The 24,134-nt window shown below is 37.2% G+C and overlaps 1 protein-coding gene across 2 annotated transcripts in view; it reads right to left on the bottom strand.

Moving 5' to 3' along the window:
* The window catches only part of SPATA6L (spermatogenesis associated 6 like), a 1,246,643-nt gene that overhangs the window by 910,615 nt on the left and 311,894 nt on the right, over positions 1 to 24,134 (bottom strand). For both annotated transcript variants that reach the window (XM_044061101.1, XM_044061100.1), the window contains exon 4: positions 16,455 to 16,496. In XM_044061101.1, the coding sequence (XP_043917036.1) occupies positions 16,455 to 16,496 (42 nt within the window). The remainder of the gene's footprint in view (positions 1 to 16,454; positions 16,497 to 24,134) is intronic.

Here is a 24,134-nt window from a genome sequence, read left to right on the forward strand (position 1 = left end):
TCTGCAAAGATGTCCAAATATAACTCCGGACCTACAGAGAAGTTCATAGATAGTTACTAGGCATGTGGTCCATGAGATCGATGAGGTGCCTAATACAGTTTTCTCAAAGCACTGTTTGTTTAAGTGACAAGACTTATGAAATAGGGAAAGGAATGCTAAAGGGAAATAAGGAAATTCTTTTTTATCAGAATTTCATATCATTGCATACCTTCCCCTTAATTATAGTTTGTGTTGAGTTTTTAAAAATTTTAAAAATTGAGTTTTTAGACAAAAACTCAGCATTATAGTTATATCAGGCATACATATGTTTAAATATTAAGGTTCTTTCTTGAACAGTTGGGTGCCATAGTATAATCCATTGATTTTTAACCTTCACATTTCCAACCAGCATAGAAGACTCTAATCTATAAATAATATAAACTGTGTCCCCCAGAACATATACTCAGATTTCTTTATTGCACCTTTGATTACTTGGCATTCTGTTTTTATTCTGAACACTTTTGCTCCCTACCTAACAAATTCTTTTTTAAGCATGTACACAGATATTCACATCCAGTTTTTATCCATATTAATACAGCTAGAAATTCTTAAATCCATAGCATCAACACAAATAATAAAGGGCAATTTAAAGTTAAGTATCTGCAAGCATGTTTTGTTTTCTATAGTGCCAAATGCCTTTTGGCAGTCCTTAGTACATTTAACCTCGGTATGAGTTTTTTTTTAATAATTCTGTTAAAGGGGGTTGTTACTGAAACAAAATCAGGCAAAAAATAACACTAGTTTGGCAAACACTGTTGTAGAACCATATATACAGACATACATACATATATATATATATATATATATATATATATATATATATGTGTGTGTGTGTGTGTCTATATATATATATATATATATATATATACATATGGGTCCCCTTCAAATGGTCAACATTTCACAATGTCGACATTCATATGGCTGAGACCATATGATCGACATTTGAAATGTTGACAATGGGGAACCGGCATCTCCCTGCATTGCGGAATGGAAAGATTTCCACTTCCGCACTGTAGTGCGATCTTAGAGTTCGTATATTTAAGTTCTGGGAGGTGTGGGAGGTGGAACCTCCCACAGGGGGTGCAGGGGTGCGAAGACCCCCTGCTAGCAGCATTAAGGTAAGTTTTTTTTTTTGTTTTTTATGTTTTACTTGTATGGTCAACATTTCAAATGTCGATCATATGGTCTCGGCGATATGAATTTCGACATTGTGAAATGTCGACCATATCAAGTAGACCCATATACATACATACAGAGAGAGCCTTTCAAAGATTCTTGAAAAACCTTGGTTTTGCTGAACATTGTGTAAAGTACCTTCCAATCAAACATATTTCCTGACATTAACATGACTGTATTTGAATCCTGCATTGGGACATGCCTTTCCTCAATAAACTCATATATAAATCCTACTATGCCTAGCTGAGCAGTAATGGTGTTTGGTGTTTATCACAGCTGATGTAACTTATTCCAACACTCTCTGACAATAACAAAATCTTGTTTCTTAAATGCAAATGCTTAGATTTAATCTGTTGAATGTAACACCCCTCTTGCTTCAGTTGAACTCTGAAAATATTCCAATGTGCTATTAAGAAATATTTGATAATTTTCAATGCCTTTTAGTTATTAATACCAGTTATGTGCTGGAGAGATCCAAGCCTCTTTTATGACCTATAATAAACCTCTGCCTATTGAATGAAAAGGTAAAGACCTTTTTCATGTATAAGGAGTTTCAACACGCAAATGATACCAGTGGAAGATAACCACTTTTACCTTCAAGCTTTATTTATTTTATTTAGGTCTGTTGACCAGGATAGAGGAATGATCCATAGTGGACTCAGTTTAGCCATAACCTGGGAGTTACAGTAGAATTATGAAAAGGTAGCATAAATAAACAGCACTGAAAGCAGATAATACAGTGTTGACTATTTAGTGTACAATCGTATGAAGTTAATAAAAAAGAAAACTTAACTTATTATAATTTTACTCTTTTATTATACCTTTGCACCATACCATCCCTCTGGCAGTGGTAGTGATATGATGATGTGGTTTCTGACTTTGGAGGACTTTTGGTCTCTTCTCAATTTGTCTTCAAAAACCATCATCCCTGGCTTTTGACAAGCTGCCTGCTAAGTATCTAAATTTTGCCACTAACACTATCATTTAGACAGTTCCATTATTAAATACTGTACAAAGGAAAGATATTTCCTCTCTCATGGGAAAACGGAAATCATTATTCCATGGCACAAAGGTGAAACATTTTGTGAAATTAATATTTTTTCCCAGTCACTACCCTGTCTCCATTCTCAAAGGTGGTTGAAAAAATGTATACAAAAGTTATGCACTTACCATAAGAATGCATCTGTGTTGTCCATTCTCATTCTTCCTCAACTGATGGGTCTCAGATCCAACCTTGGATGTGGCTCAGATGCTTTTACTAGATTCATGTATCCAACTCTCGAGCTCCTCCCTTACCCATAATGCCCAAATAACCTAATATACCTCAGATTGAGTTTACTGCCCCCAGTAATAATGGTTTGCACTACACAGAATCAATTGAGAAGAACCACCAGAGCTAAACCTGGAGCTCAAACAAGGAACAAAAGATTCCAATGAAAAAATCCATTAGCTGTCCTCCAGGAAGGAAGGGAAGAGGGTTTGAAAGGCAGAAATGTTGAGGAAGAATTGAAAATGGACAATGCAGACTCATTGTTATGGTGAGTACATAAGTTTTGTATCTGATGTTGTCAGTTTCATTCATTCCTCAGCTGACAGGACAGAGTCTCCAGTTGGATGAACCTTAGGTGGCCCTCGTGGAAGGTATTGCAGAGCCAAAAGTAGCTCTGTTCTAGAAATCAAATCCAATTTGTAATGGACAATAAAGCTATGAGCACTGGACCAAATGGCAGCAGCACAAATGTCATTTATTGAAGCTCTTGAAAAAAAGCTGAAGCAGTCGCCATATACTGTGTTGAATGTGCTCTTGGCGACTTAGGCAAAGAGAAACCTCTCCGTTTAAAGACAAAGGATATGCAATCAGTCAACCATTTGGATAAAGTTACTGTGGAAACTACCCTGCCCAATCTATTATGAGAAAGGGATACAAACAATTGGTTACATTTTCTGAAATCTTTGGTTCGATGACGATAAAAATGAAGTTGCATGTGTACATCCAAAAGATACAGTATGTATTCACCTTTACTGTAAAATTTTGGGAAGGAAACTGAGAGGTTAATGACCTGATTAATGTTAACTCAGAAGCCAACTTAGGTAAAAAGAATGGGTTAGTACATAAAGTCACCCTATCCTTATGAAATATCAAGTATGGAGTCTTGGATAAAACAGCCTAATAAAATAGTCTTCCAAGACAAAAACTTTAGGCCTGATTTGGCTGAAGGTTCAAATGGACTTTGAGTCAGACTATAATGTAAGACAGTTAGGTCCCATGGAGGAGTAGTGTCCTTGACTTGGGACCTAAGTAAAATAAGTACCTTTCAGAAATGTTTTACACAAGTTAGAAGAAGACAAAGAAGTGCGATTTTTGCCAAATGAAAATTGGAAATGGCAGCGAGCTTGCACTTCAGTAGTAGAGAAACTAGCCTCCACTTTGAAGAGGGATGCCAAATAATCTAGCACTGTAGAGATGGAGGTGGAAAAATTATCCAAATCTCTCTGGAAGGCCCAAATGGAAAATCTCTCTCATTTACTTCTGTAAACCTTAATATAGCAGACTGGGGGACTTCCAAGATGATTGCTCACTAAGTAACAGATTGTTTCTACCTCTCCCAGTGTGAAAACAGAAACTCAGCAGAGAAGGCCAGTAGGCTTGTGTTTATGGGTAAATTTCAGTAACTGGCAACTGCACTGCCTGGATGCCAGGAATAAAGAAATACAGAAGACCTGGAAAAAAATCAGCTGTAAAAAGTGAGGAAGAAACACTGACTGGGGAAAGTTCTGCAGCTGTTCAGCAAAAAGCAATGCAACCTTCAGACATGACTTCCAATGACCTACAGGAAGATATAAGACAACTGCATACATACCTGGTTAAACTAAACAAAATATTGATGGAGTATATCAACACAAACAATAAAAGGCTAGAAAAAATAGAGGAATCTTTAAACAGATATTCACATGAGATGATAAAGCTGCAAAAATCTGAGGTCAAAATGAAGAAAAGGCTGGCTGAATATGAGACTGCTCAGGAAGAAATGTTTCAAAAAATAATAGAGGACAGAGCCCGTAGGCAAAACCTGACATTTTCAGCTATACCAGTGAAGTTGGAAAGAGCAGACTGCATTATTTTTATGAAAGCACAAATAAGCAACTGGACTGGTATTAGTTGTTAGTTGAAAGGGCACATCATGTGTATGCTCCAAACCTAGCTATAAGAACGCAGCCTAGACCTTTAATAGTAAAGATGCAATCCTACCAGCTGTAGGAGTTGATTCTGACAAAACTGTGAAAGAAGGACAAGATACTAAAAGTGGGAGACAGTAGAGTGTCTGTAGAGAATGATTACTCACTGTACACCAGGCAGAAGAGGAGTAAATTCATTCCACTAATCAGGGAATGTCAAGACTTGGGTGTGAGATTCAAACTGCTGTATCCAACCATCTTTAAAGTATTCTTCCCTGGAGGGACAACATCATCTTTTGATAAAATGGATGCTAAGGAGGAAATACAAAAGTTTGTCCAACAAAAAGCGAGCTGTGAAACAGAAGGAGATTCTGCTTCTTGTTCTACTGAGGAAGACAACAAAGAGACTGTACCTGTGAAACCTTTTCTATACTTCAATGGAAATTTTTGGAGAGAAGGAAGGGAGCGCAACACTTGACTAGAAGAATTTAGAGTATGTTAGAAATGACACAGAGACAGGATTGGGCGATGGAGAAGAACAGTAATAAAACCAGTAACTCCATATGGGATTACAATGTTTGGGCAATGGAGAAGAACTGTAACACAACCAGTAACTCAGTGTGGGATTACAATGCAATAATTATATTTGTGAAATACGACAGAACAAGAAAATCTGAAAATATTGGACTTTTTCAAAATTTCTTAGTTTTATGTGGGACTATAAAGTACATGCCTTACTTCATGTCATTAATGCTTGGAAAAAATGCTTTGAAGATGGAAAGAGAGGGGAGAAAGCTAACTAAGTAAAGAAAACATTTTCTTTTCTTAACAGTATTGTAGTTGTGGTGTATGGTTTTCTTTGCACACTATTTTAAAGTGTAATGGGGATTGTAAACAGGTGCTGTTTTTCTTTTTCTCCCCTTTTCTCTCTTTCTTCTTGTACAGTTTTGAGAAGTATAGGCAATGTAAAAAAAAAGCCTGGTTAAAAAGGCATGACAAAGTTAGTTAAAATGAATGTGCTTCTTTTCATTCTTGCACAGGGAAATGACTGAATTAAGGACCTTACACTGATTAGTTTTAAGAGAGCAAGTAAATGAAAAAGAATATTGAATATTATAAGCTTTTTTGTAACAAATGCATGTATACTTAGCAGCAATTCTGCAGCTGGTCTTCATGTTTCTATGGAAACATGCTGATAAAGAGAAACTGGTTTTCTGGTTCTCGTCTCCATGGAGACAATCTGATAAAGAGAAACTGGAGACAGTCTGGTGGAAGGGGATTGGCTGAGGGAAAAGAAAAAAACAAGAAAAGAGAAACTGGCTAGGACATACATAGCAATCTCTGAAAGCAATTTGCTTGGAGGCCTTTAAAGATAAGATAAAACCAATTAGACTTGAAGTAAAGTTTTCTCATTTTTGAATGCAATAGGAATACTAATACAAACAGGTGTTTATTCTTTCGTTTTTTTTGTTTGGTTTTAAGAAATGTGGGCACTGCAATGAGAGGAGAAGTGGGGGAGACATTATAGGTCTGGTTAAAAGAGTATGACAAACTCAGTGTGCTTTTTCCAATGCTTGCATGGAAAATATATAGTACTAAGGGGCTACTGGCAAGGGAGGAGGATTACACTGGCATGCATTTACATTCCACCTAAAACTGCTATAATGGAGCTTAAGAAACTTCTGGGAGAAATAATCAGCTTTCAGCAAGGTATATTACTTATAGGCAGAGACTGGAATTTGGTCTGAAACAGTAAAGATTTGTCTGGGGTGGCCTAGAAGGGAAATTGTAACAGATTTTTAAAGAATTTTATGAAAATGTTTGGCATGGAAGATGTGAATTCAGTACTACGGGTTTGGAGTGAATTTACATATTATTATCCAAGATACAAAAACTGGGCTAGGCTATATAACATTTATATCTTACAGGAACATGTGCATTTAATTGAAGGCATTGAAACGCACACAATAACTATTTCAGATTATGCACTAATAATAACTAAAATAAAAAGGCACTTTCCCTCCTATTGGCTGAAAAGAGAGGAATTTAAGGAATGGGTTTTGGAAGTAATTCAGCAGCTACTAGAGAAGACAGAAATTTCTTCTGAAAATATAGCTAGGAAGTGGGATAAAATTAAAGTGAAATTTAAAACTAGGGTAGAAATAAAGGAAAGGGAGCTATGGCTAAGAAGTAACAAGAATTATTTAGAGGAACTGACAAATGTTAAAGTATTGCAAAATAGCGGGAATCTCTCAGAACAAGGAAAGTAGCATCTGCAGAATCCTAAACAGGAAATACAGGATTGCCTCTATAATATGCACGAGTTTAGAAAGATTGCTGTTAAGCAACTGTTTTTTGATAATAATTATACAGCACAAAAACTGTTAGCACAACAACTCAGGCAACAGAAAGTGGAAAGGGCTGTCCAAGCTTAGGAGGACTATGACAAGGAAGATAACAAGAGATACTGTAGAAGTATTAGAAATATTTTGAACATTTTATGAAAGTTTGTATAAAGCAGAGAAATATGGAAATCAAGATACCCCAAGTAGACTCTAAAGAATTTTTCCTCAGTTGAATAGCAAATGTTGGAGGTGTGACACGCAAGAAAGAGGTGGCTGAGAACATGCTTTTTGGGAGTGTAATGAGGTGGCAGATTTGAGGGATTCCCTGTGAAGTGCTCTGTCAGAGATGCTGGGTGAGCAGATTGGATTGACTGGGGAGATGAATTTTTGACCTATGATACAGAATCAGAATTGCCTAGACATAGTAAAATCTTGCTGAGTCTAACTATGGTGGCTGCCAAAAAAGCAGTTACTAGAAAATGGAAATCAAAGTCTAAATCAATTTTACTAGAAGTAGTGAGTATAGTAGCAGAGATAAAACAACTGGAATTGGGATATTTAGAAAAAGGACAGAGCAAACTACACAGAAAAAATGGGAATTGTGGGAGCAATATACACAGAGAAGGAACAAGGCTTAAGAGGCAGGATTTGAATGAGCCACATAATGCTTAACTGACAATGACTGGATAGATTATAAGTGACATATAATGTTTGCAACTACAGTTGTTTCAATGGTGTCTGTGATGTGCAACATTTTCAACTAGTGGTGTCAATGTTGTTTGTTTTTCATTTATATAACTGTAAGTTTGCCTATGTCATACATGGTAATTTAATAAAGATGAAAAAAAATATGCCAGCCCGGGGATGAAAGCCTGGGCTGTCTAGCCATCACTGGAACTTTAGAAACCTTGTAGTTAACCTAAGACCTGTTATGTTCATCAGATAAGACATGAGGTGTGTACTGGGGTCCACCACCCAGGGCAGATACAGAAGGGAAACCAGATTTGACACGGCCAAAAAGGTACAATGAAGATAACTGTGCTCTTCAACCAGTAAGTTTTCTGTAGTAACTTGGGGAGTATAGGTAATGGAAAATAAGCATATTGGAGACTGGAGAGCCAAATGTAAACTAGAGCACTTCTTGTTGACTCCCCCAGTGGTGAAATCAGAGGAAATAAACTGCTGCACTTGTTGTTGAGGGAGGAAGCACAGAGATCATATTATGGCTGGCCCCATCAACAGAAAATTTTCAGCACCACTTTGAAATTGAGTAACTACTCATGAGGCATCAAAATGGACCTGCTTAGTTTGTCTGCACACACACAGGTTTTCCCCAGTATATATGCTGCACTGAGAAAGCAACTAGAAGAGATCACCCACTGCCACACTCTCATTGCCGCTCAACAAACAGGATATGACCTGGATCCCCCCTGTTTGTTGATGTACCACCACATGACAAGACATATTGTCCGATTAGATTGCACTCATCCCAGAGGGAGAACATCTTGAAAGGCCTGCAGTACTAGAAGGACAGCTCTCATCTCAAGGACACTGATATGCAAACTGGCCTCTTGAGGAGGCCACATACCTTGGACTGTCCTTCCCAAGAAATGGCTCCCCAACTCAACCCACATGGGTGGCATCTGTGATTACTGTGGCTACCAGCAGAGATAAAACAAATGGAGTGCCTTGGGGAACTTGGTTTGAATGGATCCAACAAAGAAGGCATTCCTTGCAAACTTGTGTACTTCTGACTGGAGTGTACAATGGCTGCTGAAGAATATGCCACTGAACTGGCAGAGTCTACTGTAGAATCTACATGTGAAATCTGTCCAATGGACCTAGAATTATTGCTGCTGCCATGGACCCTAAGGCTTGCAAGGCTAGTTGTGCTGGAGGAGAGGCATGTGAGATCACTTCCCTTAACTGGGATCTGAGGGTTTGTACTCCTGTTGGAGGAAGATGACTGTTTCTAGATGAGCACCTATGAACTCCACTGTCTGTGTAGGATTGACATTTGATTTGTTGCAGTTGACTGTGATGCCCAGATGGTGACACAACTGAAGCAAGTAGTCCCTTGCTTGTAGAAGTAGATGCCTGGTCAGAGCAGTCAGGAAACAATCATCTAGATACAGAAATACCCAGAATCCAGACAGTCTTAGGTGAACTGCTACCACTGCCATGCATTTGGTGAACACCCTGGTGGGTTGTGGTGAGGGCAAAGGGCATTGCTCTGAACTGGTATTGACTCTGTCTCTCAGCTGGAAACACAGTTATCTTCTGGTGTGCCTGTTCATTTTGATGTGACAGTACACATCTTGAAGATCTATCGAGCACATCCAATCATCCTTTCACAACAGGGAAAAATGGACTGAGCCATGAACATCCGGAACTTTGATGTTTTATTCACCAGTTTAATTTGCTGAGATCCAGAATGGGTCTTAAGTTCCTAGTCTTTTTTGTCACTGAAAAGAATCCTGAATAAATTCTGGATCCTATCTAGTTGGGGGGAACTTCTTGGATGACTCTTTTTTTCTAGCAGCTTTCTTATTTCCAGGGCTGCTGCATCCCTCTAATTGGGTGGAATATCAGGGAATTTCTTCATTTTTATTGAGGAGAAATTGGGAAAATGGTATGAAATAACCTCTGGATATGATCCTCTGCACCAAAACATCTGTTGTGAAGGATGCCCCAGCTTCTAGGTGCAGAGACAAGCACCTCCCAACTACCTCCAGAGAAAAGCAGCCAGGCAACCTTTCAGGAGAACTGATAGGGTTTATCCAAGAAAAGATCCCTGAAACTCTTGTTCTACAGGCTACTTCTGCCATGAGGGCAGCACCTTCCATTAGAGTTACCCTCTCTGCCTCTGGGAGAACCATCTCCTTGTGAGTCTTGGAAAGGACCTTGGGACTTATGAAACAACATTTTTCTACCAACTCACTGATTCCATGAGAAGGACATCTGAAGAGTAGAAAAATGGATCCCAATGGCAGACAGGGTCTTCTCAACTTGCTCACAGCTGGAGAATGTTTCCTTCACCTTTGGGCCAAACAGAGAAGATACATCAAAAGAAGCAATGAAGAATGAATACTTGAAGGGCTTCAAAAAATGGAACAAGTGCACCAGGGCATATATCCTAACAGCTATATCCAAACCCACCATCCTTGAGGTACCCTCTGCAGTGTTGGAAATCAGTCTCATAGACATGTTAGATATTGACTGAAAGGTGACCAGTTGTGAAGAAATCTTATTCTGATCTGCAGAGTCATGGACCAGGAAAGAGATATGGAGAGGTCTTTTGTCAAATCTCATTGTAGCTTTGTAAAGTGTGCCAAATAATTCAGTGATAACAGGGCACAGGCTGCTGAGGCATAGACACACTTTCCAAATCTATCCAAAGCCCTAGACTCCCTGTTAGGCAGATGGACAGATGAAATCTGCTCTGAGAGCTCTTTCTTAGTGGCTGCTGCCACAACCATGGCATTTTCTGGGACTGCATTGCTCCAGTGTGCTCTGTCCTTTGTGGGAGTTAAACATGTATCCTGTCACTTGTGGATAGCCTCCACAGTAGCTGTCTCCTTCCATGCACTGTGTGAGACATGGTCTATCACCTCAACAGCCAGAGGGGTCACCCAAGATGTAACTAGGCCAGACACCGACTCCTCCTGGGAAAAGGGTTCAAAAGACCATCCATCTTTTTGCTTTAGAAGTTCCAGTATTCCATCCTCAGGTGAAGATATGGGGCACCCTTCCACCACATCAAAGTCAGTGTCCTCAGTAACAGACTCCTGAGGGGAATCCAAGTGCTTCCTTTAACATGTCATCCTCCTAGGGACCTTATCAGTGGGATAGTCTGGTGAGGTATCAGAAGTGACAGGGGAGTGCTGAGGGATGGAAATGAGGCTTATTTGGGTAGGCTGTCCCAGTGGGATAGAAGTGAGAGGCTCAGAACTCATACCTGATAGTGAAACAGAAATTGAATCTGAAGGGTGCAAGGATGTCCTCTCTCTAGGCAGAGAGGAAGCCTTCTCTACTACCTCAAAGGTAGAGGATCTAGGAAAAAAGGAACCCAGCAGCACTGCTGAAGACCCCTGTGCCAATGAGCCTTGAACTCCCCCAGATCCCCACCTCAAGGAGGGAGTAAGACCTGAGCTATCCAGTGCCAAAGTACTTATGGGCAAGGATGGCTCTGAAAAATTTGGAGTTGACCCCAACCCTACAGAGCCAGCACCAATGCTTCAACTCTGAGAGTCCCCCTGCTCCAAATGTATTGGTGCTGGGCAGCTCAGGAAGATAGTGGAATTCGAAGAACAACCTGTCTTTGGATCTGATGAAGACACCCTCAACAATCTTGGATCTGAGGGCTACGAAACCGCAGGATGGATCAGAGAAGGAGTTATCAATTGATGGTCAGTGAAGTGCAGGCTCACAAGTCTGATGGGAGAAGGAGACAGGATTACCCCATCTGGATCTGAGCTCTGAGGAACTTCCTCATCATCCTATACACCTCTACTTCAGACAAACTCCTGGATAACCTAAGGGAGGAGTTGGTACACGGAGGCCTGGAGTGTCTCCTTGGAGTCTCCTGGAGAAAAGGTGAGTGGAATCAAGGAAAGAATGGTTCCAGTGAAAACCAAGGTGACCAGATATAAGGCAATCTAGGCTTTGAGGTGGGTGTTGGATCTGACTTTTTTGAAATTTTTGCAGGAGGTTTGAAGATCAGAGCAAATGCTGGTGAATGGTCCAGAGACTTCCTCTTAGGAGCTTATCCTTTGTTAAAGAATTAGGCTTCCTTGTTTTTGGACCTCTTGGAAGGGGGGTTGAGCCCCAGTAGCCAGAGAAGAAGAAGAAGAAGGAAAAAGACCCTTTATTTAGCATTAATTTATTTCTACAGTCACTAATAGCCCTGAAAGTAAACCCCACACAGATAGAACAATCAGTTTCTAAATGGGCAGTGCCCACACAATAAACACATTCCCTGTGGGCATCAGAATTGGGAATCTTATGTCCACAGGAAGTGATATTTTTAAAACCCAGTCATTTTTTCTGCCATTTTAGGAGATAAAGGAAAGAAGAAAAACTGTTCAATATAAGTATAGTAAAAGACTTTTTTTTTTGCCTACAGGATAGAGAGTACCAACAATGGTACAAAGAAACACTCTCTAGAGGGAAGGAAAGGAAGATAATACAGAAAAGGAAAGAAGAGTACCAACAACGGTACTCAGTAGTACCCAAACTACAAAAAGGGTAGGAAATAGAACTGTCTAATGGACAGAACCTGAAAAACTGCACAGAAAGTAAGGGAGGGAGATAAAAGAAAGTTCAAAGTAATCTAAAAGAAGAAAATCTACAACCTTTAAATATTAAAAAAAATACCCAAAAGTTTGAGAGAAGGCTATCCACTCCTGAGTGATATGGTGACAAACAAGATCCGAGTTATTTTAGGTTAGTGTGGAACTATGGATAAGGGAGGACCTCAAGAGTTGGATCTGTGACTCTAGTAAAAGAAGCCAAGCCAGCTTCGAGGTTGAATCTGAGACCCATCAATTCAGGAACAAATAAAAATGACATCAGATCCATGTGCAACTCATTCAGTACCTAGTATGTTTTGCATTGAACATCTGAATATATATAATCAGGAGGATGAAAACTTGTGCTACAGCATTAACAGCAGCCATCAAAGAACAGCATTAGAAAATTGAGACAGCTTTAAAATCTGTACGAGACTTCTCACTGTCAGACCTTTTGTGTGTCTGTTCTGCTGCTGGCAGTGTGACAGTATGCAAGCTTTTAAAGCTGCTGGAAGATCAGAAATACATTTGTAACACACTTAGTTTTTCTGTTCTCTTTAGTCTGTAAGTTGTAGTACTTAGAGCAGATAAAACACCATGTTCTACAATGAGCTACCTAGTGGTCTGTCCAGTTATGACCAAATAGTTATATGTTTTTTAAGCTGATGTCAACATTCATCACTTGAGCTTTATTTGGTTCTACTTTCCTGTTAAAATTCGGGTCTATATCAGAAGCGCGACATTTCAAAAGGTCGAGTCTCATATGGTCGGCACCATATGAGCGAACTTTTGAAAGCTCGCAAGTTTCAACGGAGATAGCTATAGGGAATATTTCCATTTACTTCACTGTAGTGCGATCTCGGAGTTGGTATATTTAAGTAGCAGATAGTGTGGGGGGGGTGCAGGCGGGCTTGCCCCCCTGCTCAGAGCATTCAGGTAGTTTTTTTTTGTTTTTGTTTATTTTTATTATATATTCGATATTTTAAAACTTCGCTCATATGGTGTCGATCATATGAGCGTCAAAGTTTTAAAACTTCGAGCATATAATATAGACTCGTAAAATTCTTGACATCTGTTTTCAAAAATAAATGTACTTTGCTTAAAGATACTGTAAGAGAATATGCAGGAGACCAGCAAGCTATGCACAAATTTGCTTAATAAGACAGATGTGTGTTATCTGAGTGTTGAGAAAAGTTAATTTATAAATATATTATATGAAAAAAATATATTTCTTTCATTTGTCATGATGCCACTGACAAATTATTCCAAATCAGGGATTTCAGTAAGTTCAGACATTTAAACAAATTAAAAACACATATGAAAACATAAGAGCTATTTTTCTTCATACTTTTTTTTTCAGTGCAGCTGCTTGTGATACACTATCCATAGAACAGGACCCATATAATGGAAAAGAGTGCACTAGCAAGTCAGAATCACTGCATGCATTTAAACAACACATTATTCCATTTCAGGTCACTTCTTTCAAATGTAGGTTTGATTTACTACAATGTATACAAAGGATTATTACTGCAAAAATAATATAAGCAGAACTGTCTGTAACAATGCAGCCAGGGAAGTCTCACATGACTTCATAAAGTCAGTTGTCTCCCTGATTTACCTTGTGTATCTCAGATAAATAAAAGTTTACCTTTTAGTTATTCGAAGTGGGATACTAACAGCCCTGAAATAGACAATAATATAAAGATGCTGTTTAGTGAATGATGACAGAAAATATGGAAAGTATTGCAGACAACTCAAGCCTGGAAGAGAAAATGAGTAGAAGTACAATCCAAGTAGACAGGGTGCTATGCTGTCATTAATAATCTGACCTAATGATCAGGCACGATTTACTGCAACCACCATGACTACTAACTGGTTATGCAAGAGATCTGGAGATAAATGGAACTGAAGGTATTAAATATGATTAACTAGTCTCCATGATGCTGATTAAGCAACAAGTTAATTAGATTTGTGAGAAGGTGCTGGAAACAGCAGAAAAAGTAGAATGTGCGGAATAGCAGCTTACTGCAATGGAAGATGAAAGTTGGAGGAAAACATGAGTCTGACTGGAATACTAACGAAGAAAAAGAGGAAGGCATGCATTTGCTGGACAATGTCAAAATAAAGATGGTACAGTTGACATGCTTCTTGAAGTGCTCAAATACATCTTGAAAAAAGAGATACAATAGCCTTTGACTGAAACTGACAAGACTCATAGGAAGCCTAGAGTTATTCTGATTCAATTTGTTGTCATATTATGGCAAAGAAAGTAGAGTTGTAAGGTGAACTTACTTTAACAGTAGATGCTCAAATGATCACTGCTACAGCACCCTTAGTTATATGGGTTATATCCTGAAGGATATAACAGCCAGCCAGCTTCCAAAGTATCAGGGCACCTTCCATGCACCCAAACTGTCAAGCAGCTTGAGATGAGCTGACTAAAAGACAAATTCAGATGTGAAGCCCTTCAGAGCTTTCCTGCCAGCAGAGATAGAGGCCGAGCCCTGAAAGGACAGGTCTAGGAACAACAAGAAATATAGTCCCATACCCTGGCATAAAAACACACAAAAAAACAAGGAATATGGAGGAATGGATGGGGCTACTGCAGCAATGATCATTCAAACTTCTATTGTTATGGTAATTTCACCTTACATAATTGTACTGTGTTCTTCATACTGATCACTGCTGTGGTAGCGTTAGCTATATGGGTGGATTACCATAGCTAACTGTATTTGGGAGGTGGAAAAGGGTCCAGTAGCCCCTGGAGAATGGTCCTAGCAAAGCCTGATCTAGACCTAGTGAAGGAATCAAGCTTATAGTGGTTTGTAAAAGTATGTACAGAGGACCAAGAAGCAGTTTCTAGATTCTTCTAGAATCCAAACTTTTCCAAAAAGCCACAGATGAAGCAATGGCCTGGGAGAGTGGGCCTTGACTATACCTCTCAACAGAGTTTCGCAGAATGTCTAGATTTTTTCCTCATATTTTTGGGATGTTCTTCATAAAATTTGTGGTTTTCTGGCAAATCACTGTGGATTGAAATCACTAAATAATGGCATACATTTGAGTTTCGGACTTTATATCCTTCAGAAAATGCATGCAAGCACAAAACCTGTTACTATAGCAACTTTCAAAGTTTATAAGAGCAATATTTAAAACTTGCTCCTATTTTGGAGTCTTTGTACCACCATTATTTTAGGCTTTGCACAGATTTCTTGTTCTAAGAGGCTGAGAGGTGAGAGGTATGTTTCCACTAATATCTAGTGTACTTTGGAAGATTCAGAAGGAATCCCCCAAAATTATTTTTGTGACTCCCTTCTGGCCAGGCAAGTGTGGTTCTACCTTTTCTTGGAAATGGCCAGGAGCAATTGCCACAATTTCTACAAGCTTCCTCACAAACTGGATCTACTCACACAAAACCAGCAGTGTTTGATACACCCTGACATCAGTCATCTTCAGTTGACTGCCTGGATAACAGGATTTTAATTCCTTTTAGGCACCTGTTTTCTGAGGATGTGTAGCAGGTACTAATGGAGGCAAGAAAGCCTGCTACTAGAAAATCATGTCTTAACAAATGGAAAATAAAAAAATAAAAAATAAATAAAAAAAACAGGCTTATGGTATATTTAGAGGAAAAAGTCAGGGAAGAGAATTTGATAAAAGTAAAGAAGTAAGTGAAGAAGGGACAGTAAGGAAGTAAAAGGGGTGAAAAAAGTACTTCTTCACATTTAGGGATATAGTTTATCCTGGTTTTCAGCAAGAAAACAGATGAAGCAGGGGTATAATGTGGAATGACAGTCTGGGTGGTAATAAAATAACTTAAGTGTCTATGTATGTACTAAGTGGATGTTTACAAATATAAATCTAATATTAAGTTGTGCTTCTTGGGGCAGCAGTAACCAGAGTTAATGAAAAAGTCAGATTTAACAGAGTTAAATGCTGACTGAGGGCTTTAAAGAAGTCAATGGGATGCAGCAGAATTATTGAAATTCTTGATCAAGAGAGATAAGCAATATGAATATTTATCATATTAGATGGTTATGGGGCAAGACTCTAAACACAGTAAATTGTGAAAAGATTAATGGAGTATATTCAGGGGCATTGAAGTTCTAGCAGATAATCATAGGTTTCTCTTTCATTTTTCTTTCACTGAGGTGCACTCACCATATCTGCTCAAGTAAAATTAGTCAGAAAAGATAAGGAATATATTTTAAAATGAAAGTTATATCCCAGTTTGCATGTTATAATTTAAAGAATAAAAACATATGACCCTTGTAATGGAATGATACATTACAGAAAGAAGACTGTACATAGTATACTTGCACATTAACAATATAAATTACATTTGAATTCTGTTTATGGTTTATAAGAAATGTAAGAATGAGAAGGATTTAAATCAATACAGTATCAAACTGAAAAAAATACATACCTGGTGGTGTTAGCTGAATTAATTCACATTTAGCAGTTTCATCTAAATAAAACAAAACAAAAGGCATATTTGAGCCTTCTTGTTCCTTAAAAAACATAGAAAACTTAAAGAATACAGCAAAACAGAACAGTACTCAAATGAAGTACTTCCCTCAAAATGTAGGGGTTTTATCTTACTACAACAGCTTAGGTAATCTAACAAAATGACTATAAGACTTCAACTATCAAATATTCTTCATATCAAAAAATAGTAATCTTACCATATGCAAACGCAATTATTTTCTTCCAAAACATCCACACTTTGCAAACATAAATACATATGTGTGTATTCATACATGTACTTATTTATTTTTATTAGATAACCAGGTAAGTGAACAACCCATGGGGTTCACATCAGCAGTTAGTTACAACACACAAGATGCTGAAATGTAATATGTGTCCCCAATGCCCTTATATTATGGAATGTGAATATGTAGTTATTGGAGGTAAAAATATTCATCTAGCTGGACGGTTTTCATGTTACAAACAAGTAGGGTTATATGCCACTAAGTGTACTGGTTGCCCAGCATATTACATAGGGAAAACGGAACGCAAGTTTAAACAACGCATATATGAACATATAAATTACATCCATATAGGAAAAGATACTAGTGCAGTGGCTAAACATATCAAAGAATATCCTGAACATAAATTTAAGTTTGTAGTGTTGGAACAACTGTATATTAACCCAAGGGGCGGACCATGGAAATTATATTTAGAACAACGTGAATTATGGTGGATATTACATTTGAATGCATCCACACTGCCTGGATTAAATTATGTGATATCAACTGCTAGTGTTTTAAAATTGAACAGATATCAAAGATAATAATTTAGTTGAGTTTAGAAGTTTTAAAGTGTATGGTACTTTAAATTAATTGATGACGTAGGGTATTTAAACTGTGGTTAATGGTTTTGAATTTGTTCTGAGGAAGGCTTGCATTGTTGTAGCCGAAAGCGCTTAACTATTTTTAATAAAGTCCTGATGGTGAATATCCTTGCTGTTTTGTGAATAAAGGAAGGATTAGTTCTTAAAGAAACCCTATCCTTGTGAAAAATGAGAAACGGTTGTCCTACCATAAGACCTTGTAACTCAGATACCCTTCCTGCAGAGGTCAGAGCAATTAGCAACAATATTTTCCACATTAAAAACCTCATGTCAGTTAGATAGGCAGGTTTAAGTGGAGCAATAATTAGTTTTGCTAACAAAAAATTAAGATTTCAAACAGGATCCACCAGTTTTCTAGGAGGCTTCTTATGCAATACCTCCTTCAGAAACATTTTGATATGAGTCTGCATTTAAAGAGGGGTATTCATGGGCAAAAATGCTGAAAGGGTCAGCAAATGAACTTTGACTGAGAAGTATGACAGGCCAGAAGAGAGCTACTCAAACAACTATCCCTGAATGGGCACTGGTTCTTTTTTTGGCACAAGCCAGAATACCTTTTCCATTTACAAATATACAATTTTCTTGCCTCCTTTGGGGTAGGGATGCATCAAACACCCCTGGTCTTGTGTGAGTAGATTCAGTCTGTGAGGCAGCTTGTGGTAATCACCCCTTGCCATTTTCAAAATGGCAGAACCACTGTTGTCTGGGCCAGAAGGGAGTCACTAAAACATTCTTTGGGGAGTCCTTCTGAATTTTCATAATGGCCCTGGATATTAGTAGAATGGGTGGAAAATCATACAAGAGCATTTCTTTCCATGGAAAAGAAAAATCATCTGTTTTCCAGGTCTCTTGAATTAAGTTTTGAAGCAGAATTCTAGTAGTGCAGACAAAAAGATCTATTTGAGGTTTTGCGCAATGCTGGATCAATTAATTGAAGACCCCCATGATTCAATTTTCATTCATGTGCATCTATCCTAATCCAGCTCAGCTTGTATGACAAACAGTTTTGCTCTGATGGTATGTAACATGCCTGTAGAGCAATATTTTGCTGAAAAGCTATATCCTAGGCTAACATGGCTACTCTACACAGACTGTAAAATCTGGTTCCCCTTACTTATTTATACACCACATCATTTTAGTGTCATTGGTAAATACTTACAGAGGCCCTGGAGACCATAGATAATCTAGAGTGTTGAGAGCATTTATAAGTGCCAGTATTTATTTTATGTTTATGTGTTTTGATCTGTCTTCTCTGTTACAAAGACCATGCAATTTTATTCCCATAGAACTGATTGCCATTGTACCTTTAAATATTGCATTTCCCTCAACAAAGAATATTCTGAACTCTTAAGATTAACTGCTTGCACCTGAAGACAGCTCATCTTCATGGAAAAGTACTCAGCAATGAATCTTTGTAAATTTCTCTTAGAACAGAATGTACAGCTGTCTTCGGCTAGAGACTTCTTGAGTCCAACTGAACATTTGCTAATGGAAAAAAGTTAATACCTTTGTAGATGCAAGAAACTTAGAATTGTTCTCATCATGTTGTCTTATTTTTAAAGCCTACTTGCTTACATATTGTGTTTATAGATTAAGTAGAATAAAATGAAGAATGCTACCATTCAAAGGTTCCAACCAAAAAAACAGGAATATATGAAGAAACAGCTAGATGGAAACCACCACGATGTAAAAGATAAAGTTGATTTATTATATAACAAGCGCTTTCACGTGCATCCAAGGCATGCTTCCTCAGGTTTATACAGCTTTACTTCATTAAGCAGCTTTTATATGCTACTAAATCATTCATCAATTAATTTAATTCAATCAACCAATAAAAACATTTATCAATTAAGCTTACTAAAGCTAGTACAATAAATATAACAATTTAAAGGCAAAGAATAACAAATAAAAATATGCATTCAGTTCCATAGGACATGAAGCAATATTATCAAATTATAATCTTGCATATATTTATATTATGATATTCTGAAACCTCATAAAACATCTTAAGAGAATAAACATAAAAATATATAAAATAAAACAATACAAGACATATCAAAAATGAACTTATGTACTTTCAAATATATTGTTATATGTATGGAGATACTACATTGCATCATATCCCAAAAATTAATACTAAGTATATTGTAGTTTTAGTCACATGCAGTTAAAATAGGTTTAATACTAATATATTGGTTTAAACATGGTTCAATATGTGCCATCAGTCTCAAAATCCATCTTAGTTCAACAGTTTCTAAATAGTTCATCCTGTCCCCTCCTCTCTTATTATAGCCTATCACTTGTAAAATCCTAAACCTAAAACTATGGTTAGGTTGAATAGCAACATGTTTAGCTAAAGCATTATTCAGGTTTAACCTCTTAATGTCATATGTATGATTATATACTCGGTCTCTTAGCCTTCTTGTAGTCATGCCCACATAAAATGCTGGGCATTCTGTGTATGTTGCTAAATAAACAAGGTTGGTAGTTTCACAGGTGGCATAAAAATTAGATCTATAGATATAGTTAAGAGAGGGATGAACAAACTGATCATCACTAGCTATATATATTTACACATGTTGCATTTATTGCATGGAAATGTACCATGTCTTAAAATTCGCTTATCTATACTACTGATTAGTGAGTCAACTTTATCAATACATAAAAGCCTTTTTAAGTTCTTATTATTCTTATACCTAAAACTAGGTGTTGTCCCTATTAATTTAAGACATCTATTATCTACAAGTAAAATATTCCAGTTTTTCCTAATAATGTCAGTTACATAACTTATATCACTGGTGTATCTTGTAGTAAAAAATACCTTATTTAAATCATAATGTGTCCTATATTTATATATAATCTTAGGATGTCTTCGAACAACGGAAGCCTCTGTACCCACATGCGTATCGTTCATAACAGAACAATTTAACTTACATTGTGAAACATTGTAGCCTCTTTCTTGAAATAACCCCCTTAGATGACCAATCTGTAGGTCCCTATCACTATCATCTCTACATAAACTGGAAATTCTTTTACTTTGACTCCTAACAATGTTGGGAAACATGTGACGTGGATGCATGCTATCATAATGTAGCAATGCATTCCTCCAACAGGGTTTTCTATATAGAGTAGTTGAGATCAAACCTTCTGAATTTTTATTTATTGTAATGTCAAGAAAATGTATCTCCTGAGATGATATTTCCAGTGTAAATTTTAGGAATTCAGTTGTAGATTCTAAATAAATAACTAAATCATTTAGTAGGGCTAATTCCCCATCCCAGACGATTAATATGTCATCTACAAAACGTCTGTATAATAAGACATGTTGAAAGAAGCTGCTATTAAACAAATAAGCACATTCCCAATGATACATTACTATATTTGCATAGGAATTTGCGCATAGGGTGCCCATAGCTACACCCCATGTCTGTGCATATAATGCATCACGGTACATAAAGACGTTGTTATTTAATACTAAATCCAAGAGACTACAAACAAGCAATTGTGTATCACTATTCAGTGAGCCTATTGAAAGTAAAACTTCCCTAATTGCCTCTATTCCATAGTCATTTGGTATTACTGTAAATAGACTCTTGACATCCAATGAAGCTAGAACAACAGAAGGGGGTAACATGCCATCTTTCATAAGGTTATCTAGGTCATCCAATAATTGGTAGGTATTCATTAAAATGGTTGGAACACTCCTTGTTAACAATCCAAGGATGGATTCTAAATAATAAGAAATGTGTTCTGTAACCCACCCCGCTCCTGACACTATAGGTCGTACAGGTATAGGAACAGTTTCTTTATGAATCTTTGGAAGACCCTTAATCAGGGGTATTTTTGGAAAGTCAATTAAAAAATATTCATGAAGCTCACTATCAATCTGTCTACACATCAAAAGGTCATATAGTGTATCATGAACATTTTTCACAATGTTAGTAATAGTTTCATTCTCTATCAACCTATAGGTCTTATCATCATTCAGCATGTGCAACATCATAGTATTATACATAGTGGTATCTAATACCACTATGCCTCCCCCCTTATCAGCAGGCTGTATAATCAAGTTAGCATTGTTAGATAAGTCATGGAGAGAACGCCATTCTTCAGCTTTCAAATTATGATATCCATTTTTTGAGCTAGCATTTAAAAAATATTCATAGAAGTCTTTTTCACATACTGAAACAAAGCAGTCAACATTGCTAGGAAAAACTGGTGTAAAAGTACTTTTACGTTTAAATCGGCTTCCTGAGTCAGTCGCTTTCACTTGGTCAAAAAATAGTAGTTTCAGCGACAAATTCCTGGCAAAAAGACGCAAGTCACTCAGTATCTCGGCAAGATTACTTCTTTGTGAAGGAATGAAGGAAAGACCTCTATTTAATAGAGATATATCATTAACATCAAGATTATATCTCGAAAAGTTAAACACTAATGTGTTCAACTTCAGTTTTTCCTCCTTACCTCCATCATTTCGCCCGAGTATTTCCTTTTGCGTCTTCCTAAGCTGTTGGACCTTGCTTGTGGTCTGAATTGGTGTCACACAGGTAGTGTTTATAGATTAAGCCAAGGGCATAAATCTAGATATTCACCCTTGTGAAAATAAGATAAATTATCCTAATTCTACATATAATAGAATCAGTTCACTTTTACACCCCACAGTTACCCAAGCAGCCCAAGATCACATCATTAACTTAAACTTGCTTTTGTCCAGCCATTCTTCTCTTGTTATGCTGTAAAGCCTGTATTCATTACAACTGGAAAAGTACTTGTCTACTTTAATAACTTTTAACATATACAACAGTCACTGAAAAGACTCTGCCTCCACATTTAAAATATCCCTGACTACACAATACACAAAACTGCTTTACTATATATGACGTATAGTTTATATCGAGAATATTTATACACATACTAATAAGAAATAAATAGTTTTGCTTACAGTTACTTTTCCCTCTTTTAGTGTCCTTCTAAAGATTAATCACATAAAATGTGGTATATGCTTTACAGTCCACCCACACGTTTAACAAAGTCAGCATCAGCACAGTCTTTTTCAGGCACTTATTTTTGCACATCTGTATTTTGTAAAAGTGACTGATGCTTTATAGTCTCCCAATTATTCATTAATTTCAGTGTTGCTGCTCTTCTTCCTGTTCATCTCTATCTCCCAACACCAGATTATGGTTCAAGTCCAAGGTATTCCTGATTTTTCTTAGTTTTTTTTTCTGTCTGTCAAGCATTTTCCTTTGGGAAATCGGAAAAGGTTCATTGGAAAAGTCTCTCTATGAACTTTAATTTCAGAAGAATGAGAATCATAGTCCCCTACTGATGCTGACTCATTTTTGTTGGATAATTTTTTTTTTTATTTCCTCATTAGCCTGTTCTGTATTAAAATATCTTTGATTATCCTTCAGGGAAAAATACTCTGAAGACAGCAGATACAGTAGCTTGAATCTCACAGCTGCCTCTTAACGTTCTCTGATTGCTGGGATAAACTTGCTTTCCTTCTCCCTGGTGTACAGTGAATAATCATTTTCTGCAAACACTCTGCTATCTCCAGTGTTTGCCCTTCTACCACAATTTTGTATGAAACAACTCTTTCTCACTATCCAAGTAGTTTACTGATGCTCCTAGTACCTCGGCTGTAATACCTTCCAAGGAACAATTACATCAGATGTATAACATTCTTATATAATCCTTTCAATTGCATAATTAACATTAATTGACATTAATTGACACAGTGAATTGATGAACAATCCTAAATATACGATTCTTAAATAAACACCATTCATTACACCATAAAATACAAGCATATATATAACTTTTAAAATGTTTTAAACTTGTTCAATAGCAAGGAAAATCCCCTTACATCATTAAAAAAATCACCATCCTAACTGCATAAATACAATTATGTTGTTAAGTATATAAACATTATTACACAATGCACTTTATTTTTTAATCTGAAAATTGCAAAAAGGAGAGACAAATCCGAAGGAGACAGACCAGTACACTGTTTTTTTTAAACTACATATTTAAATCCAACTCTTTCCGTGATGGTGCAGTGGTAGCATTGTTGCCTCACAGCAAGAGGTTCTCCCGTTCGATTCTCGGCTTGGGTTGGGAGTGCCTTCTGTGTGGAGTCTGCATGTCCTCCCCGCAGTCGAGTGGGCATTCGAAAGACATGCACGGAATAGACGTGCCTTCGTTGAAGGTTGAGCGTCGGGCTGGCAACTCGACACCATAAAAACCAACTGCCAATCATTAGCGGACCGGATTTCCACTGAGGTGACCCCTAACCAGGAAAAGCTGAAAGAGAAACAACAACAACATTTAAATCCAACTCTAAATTCAAGCCTCTAGGCCTTAAAGTTTTATAATTAATAATATACTCGGTTTATTTAAGAGTCGCATATTTAGGATTGTTCATCATTTCTTTGTGTCAATTAATGTTAATTATGTAATTGAATAGATTATATAAGAATGCCATCCATTTGATGTAATTGTTCCCTGGAAGGCATTACAGCCGAGGTACTAGGAGCATCAGTAAACTACTTGGATAGTGTGAATCGTGGCTCTGGAATGTGTTTTTTCTTCAATATGCTTATTAGCCAATAACTGAACGTTACCCAAAAAACAGTTTCAATGGCATGTCTTTTTTCAGCTTCTGTTTTCACACTGAGAGAGCTAAACTTAAAGTGTGTAGCCATCTTGAATGTCTGATTAATGATACTTGTTTTCTTTTTTCCTGAATTA

This window comes from Protopterus annectens, chromosome 2.part0 (assembly GCF_019279795.1).
Source record: "Protopterus annectens isolate FY-2018-M chromosome 2.part0, PAN1.0, whole genome shotgun sequence".
Lineage (NCBI taxonomy): Eukaryota > Metazoa > Chordata > Ceratodontiformes > Protopteridae > Protopterus > Protopterus annectens.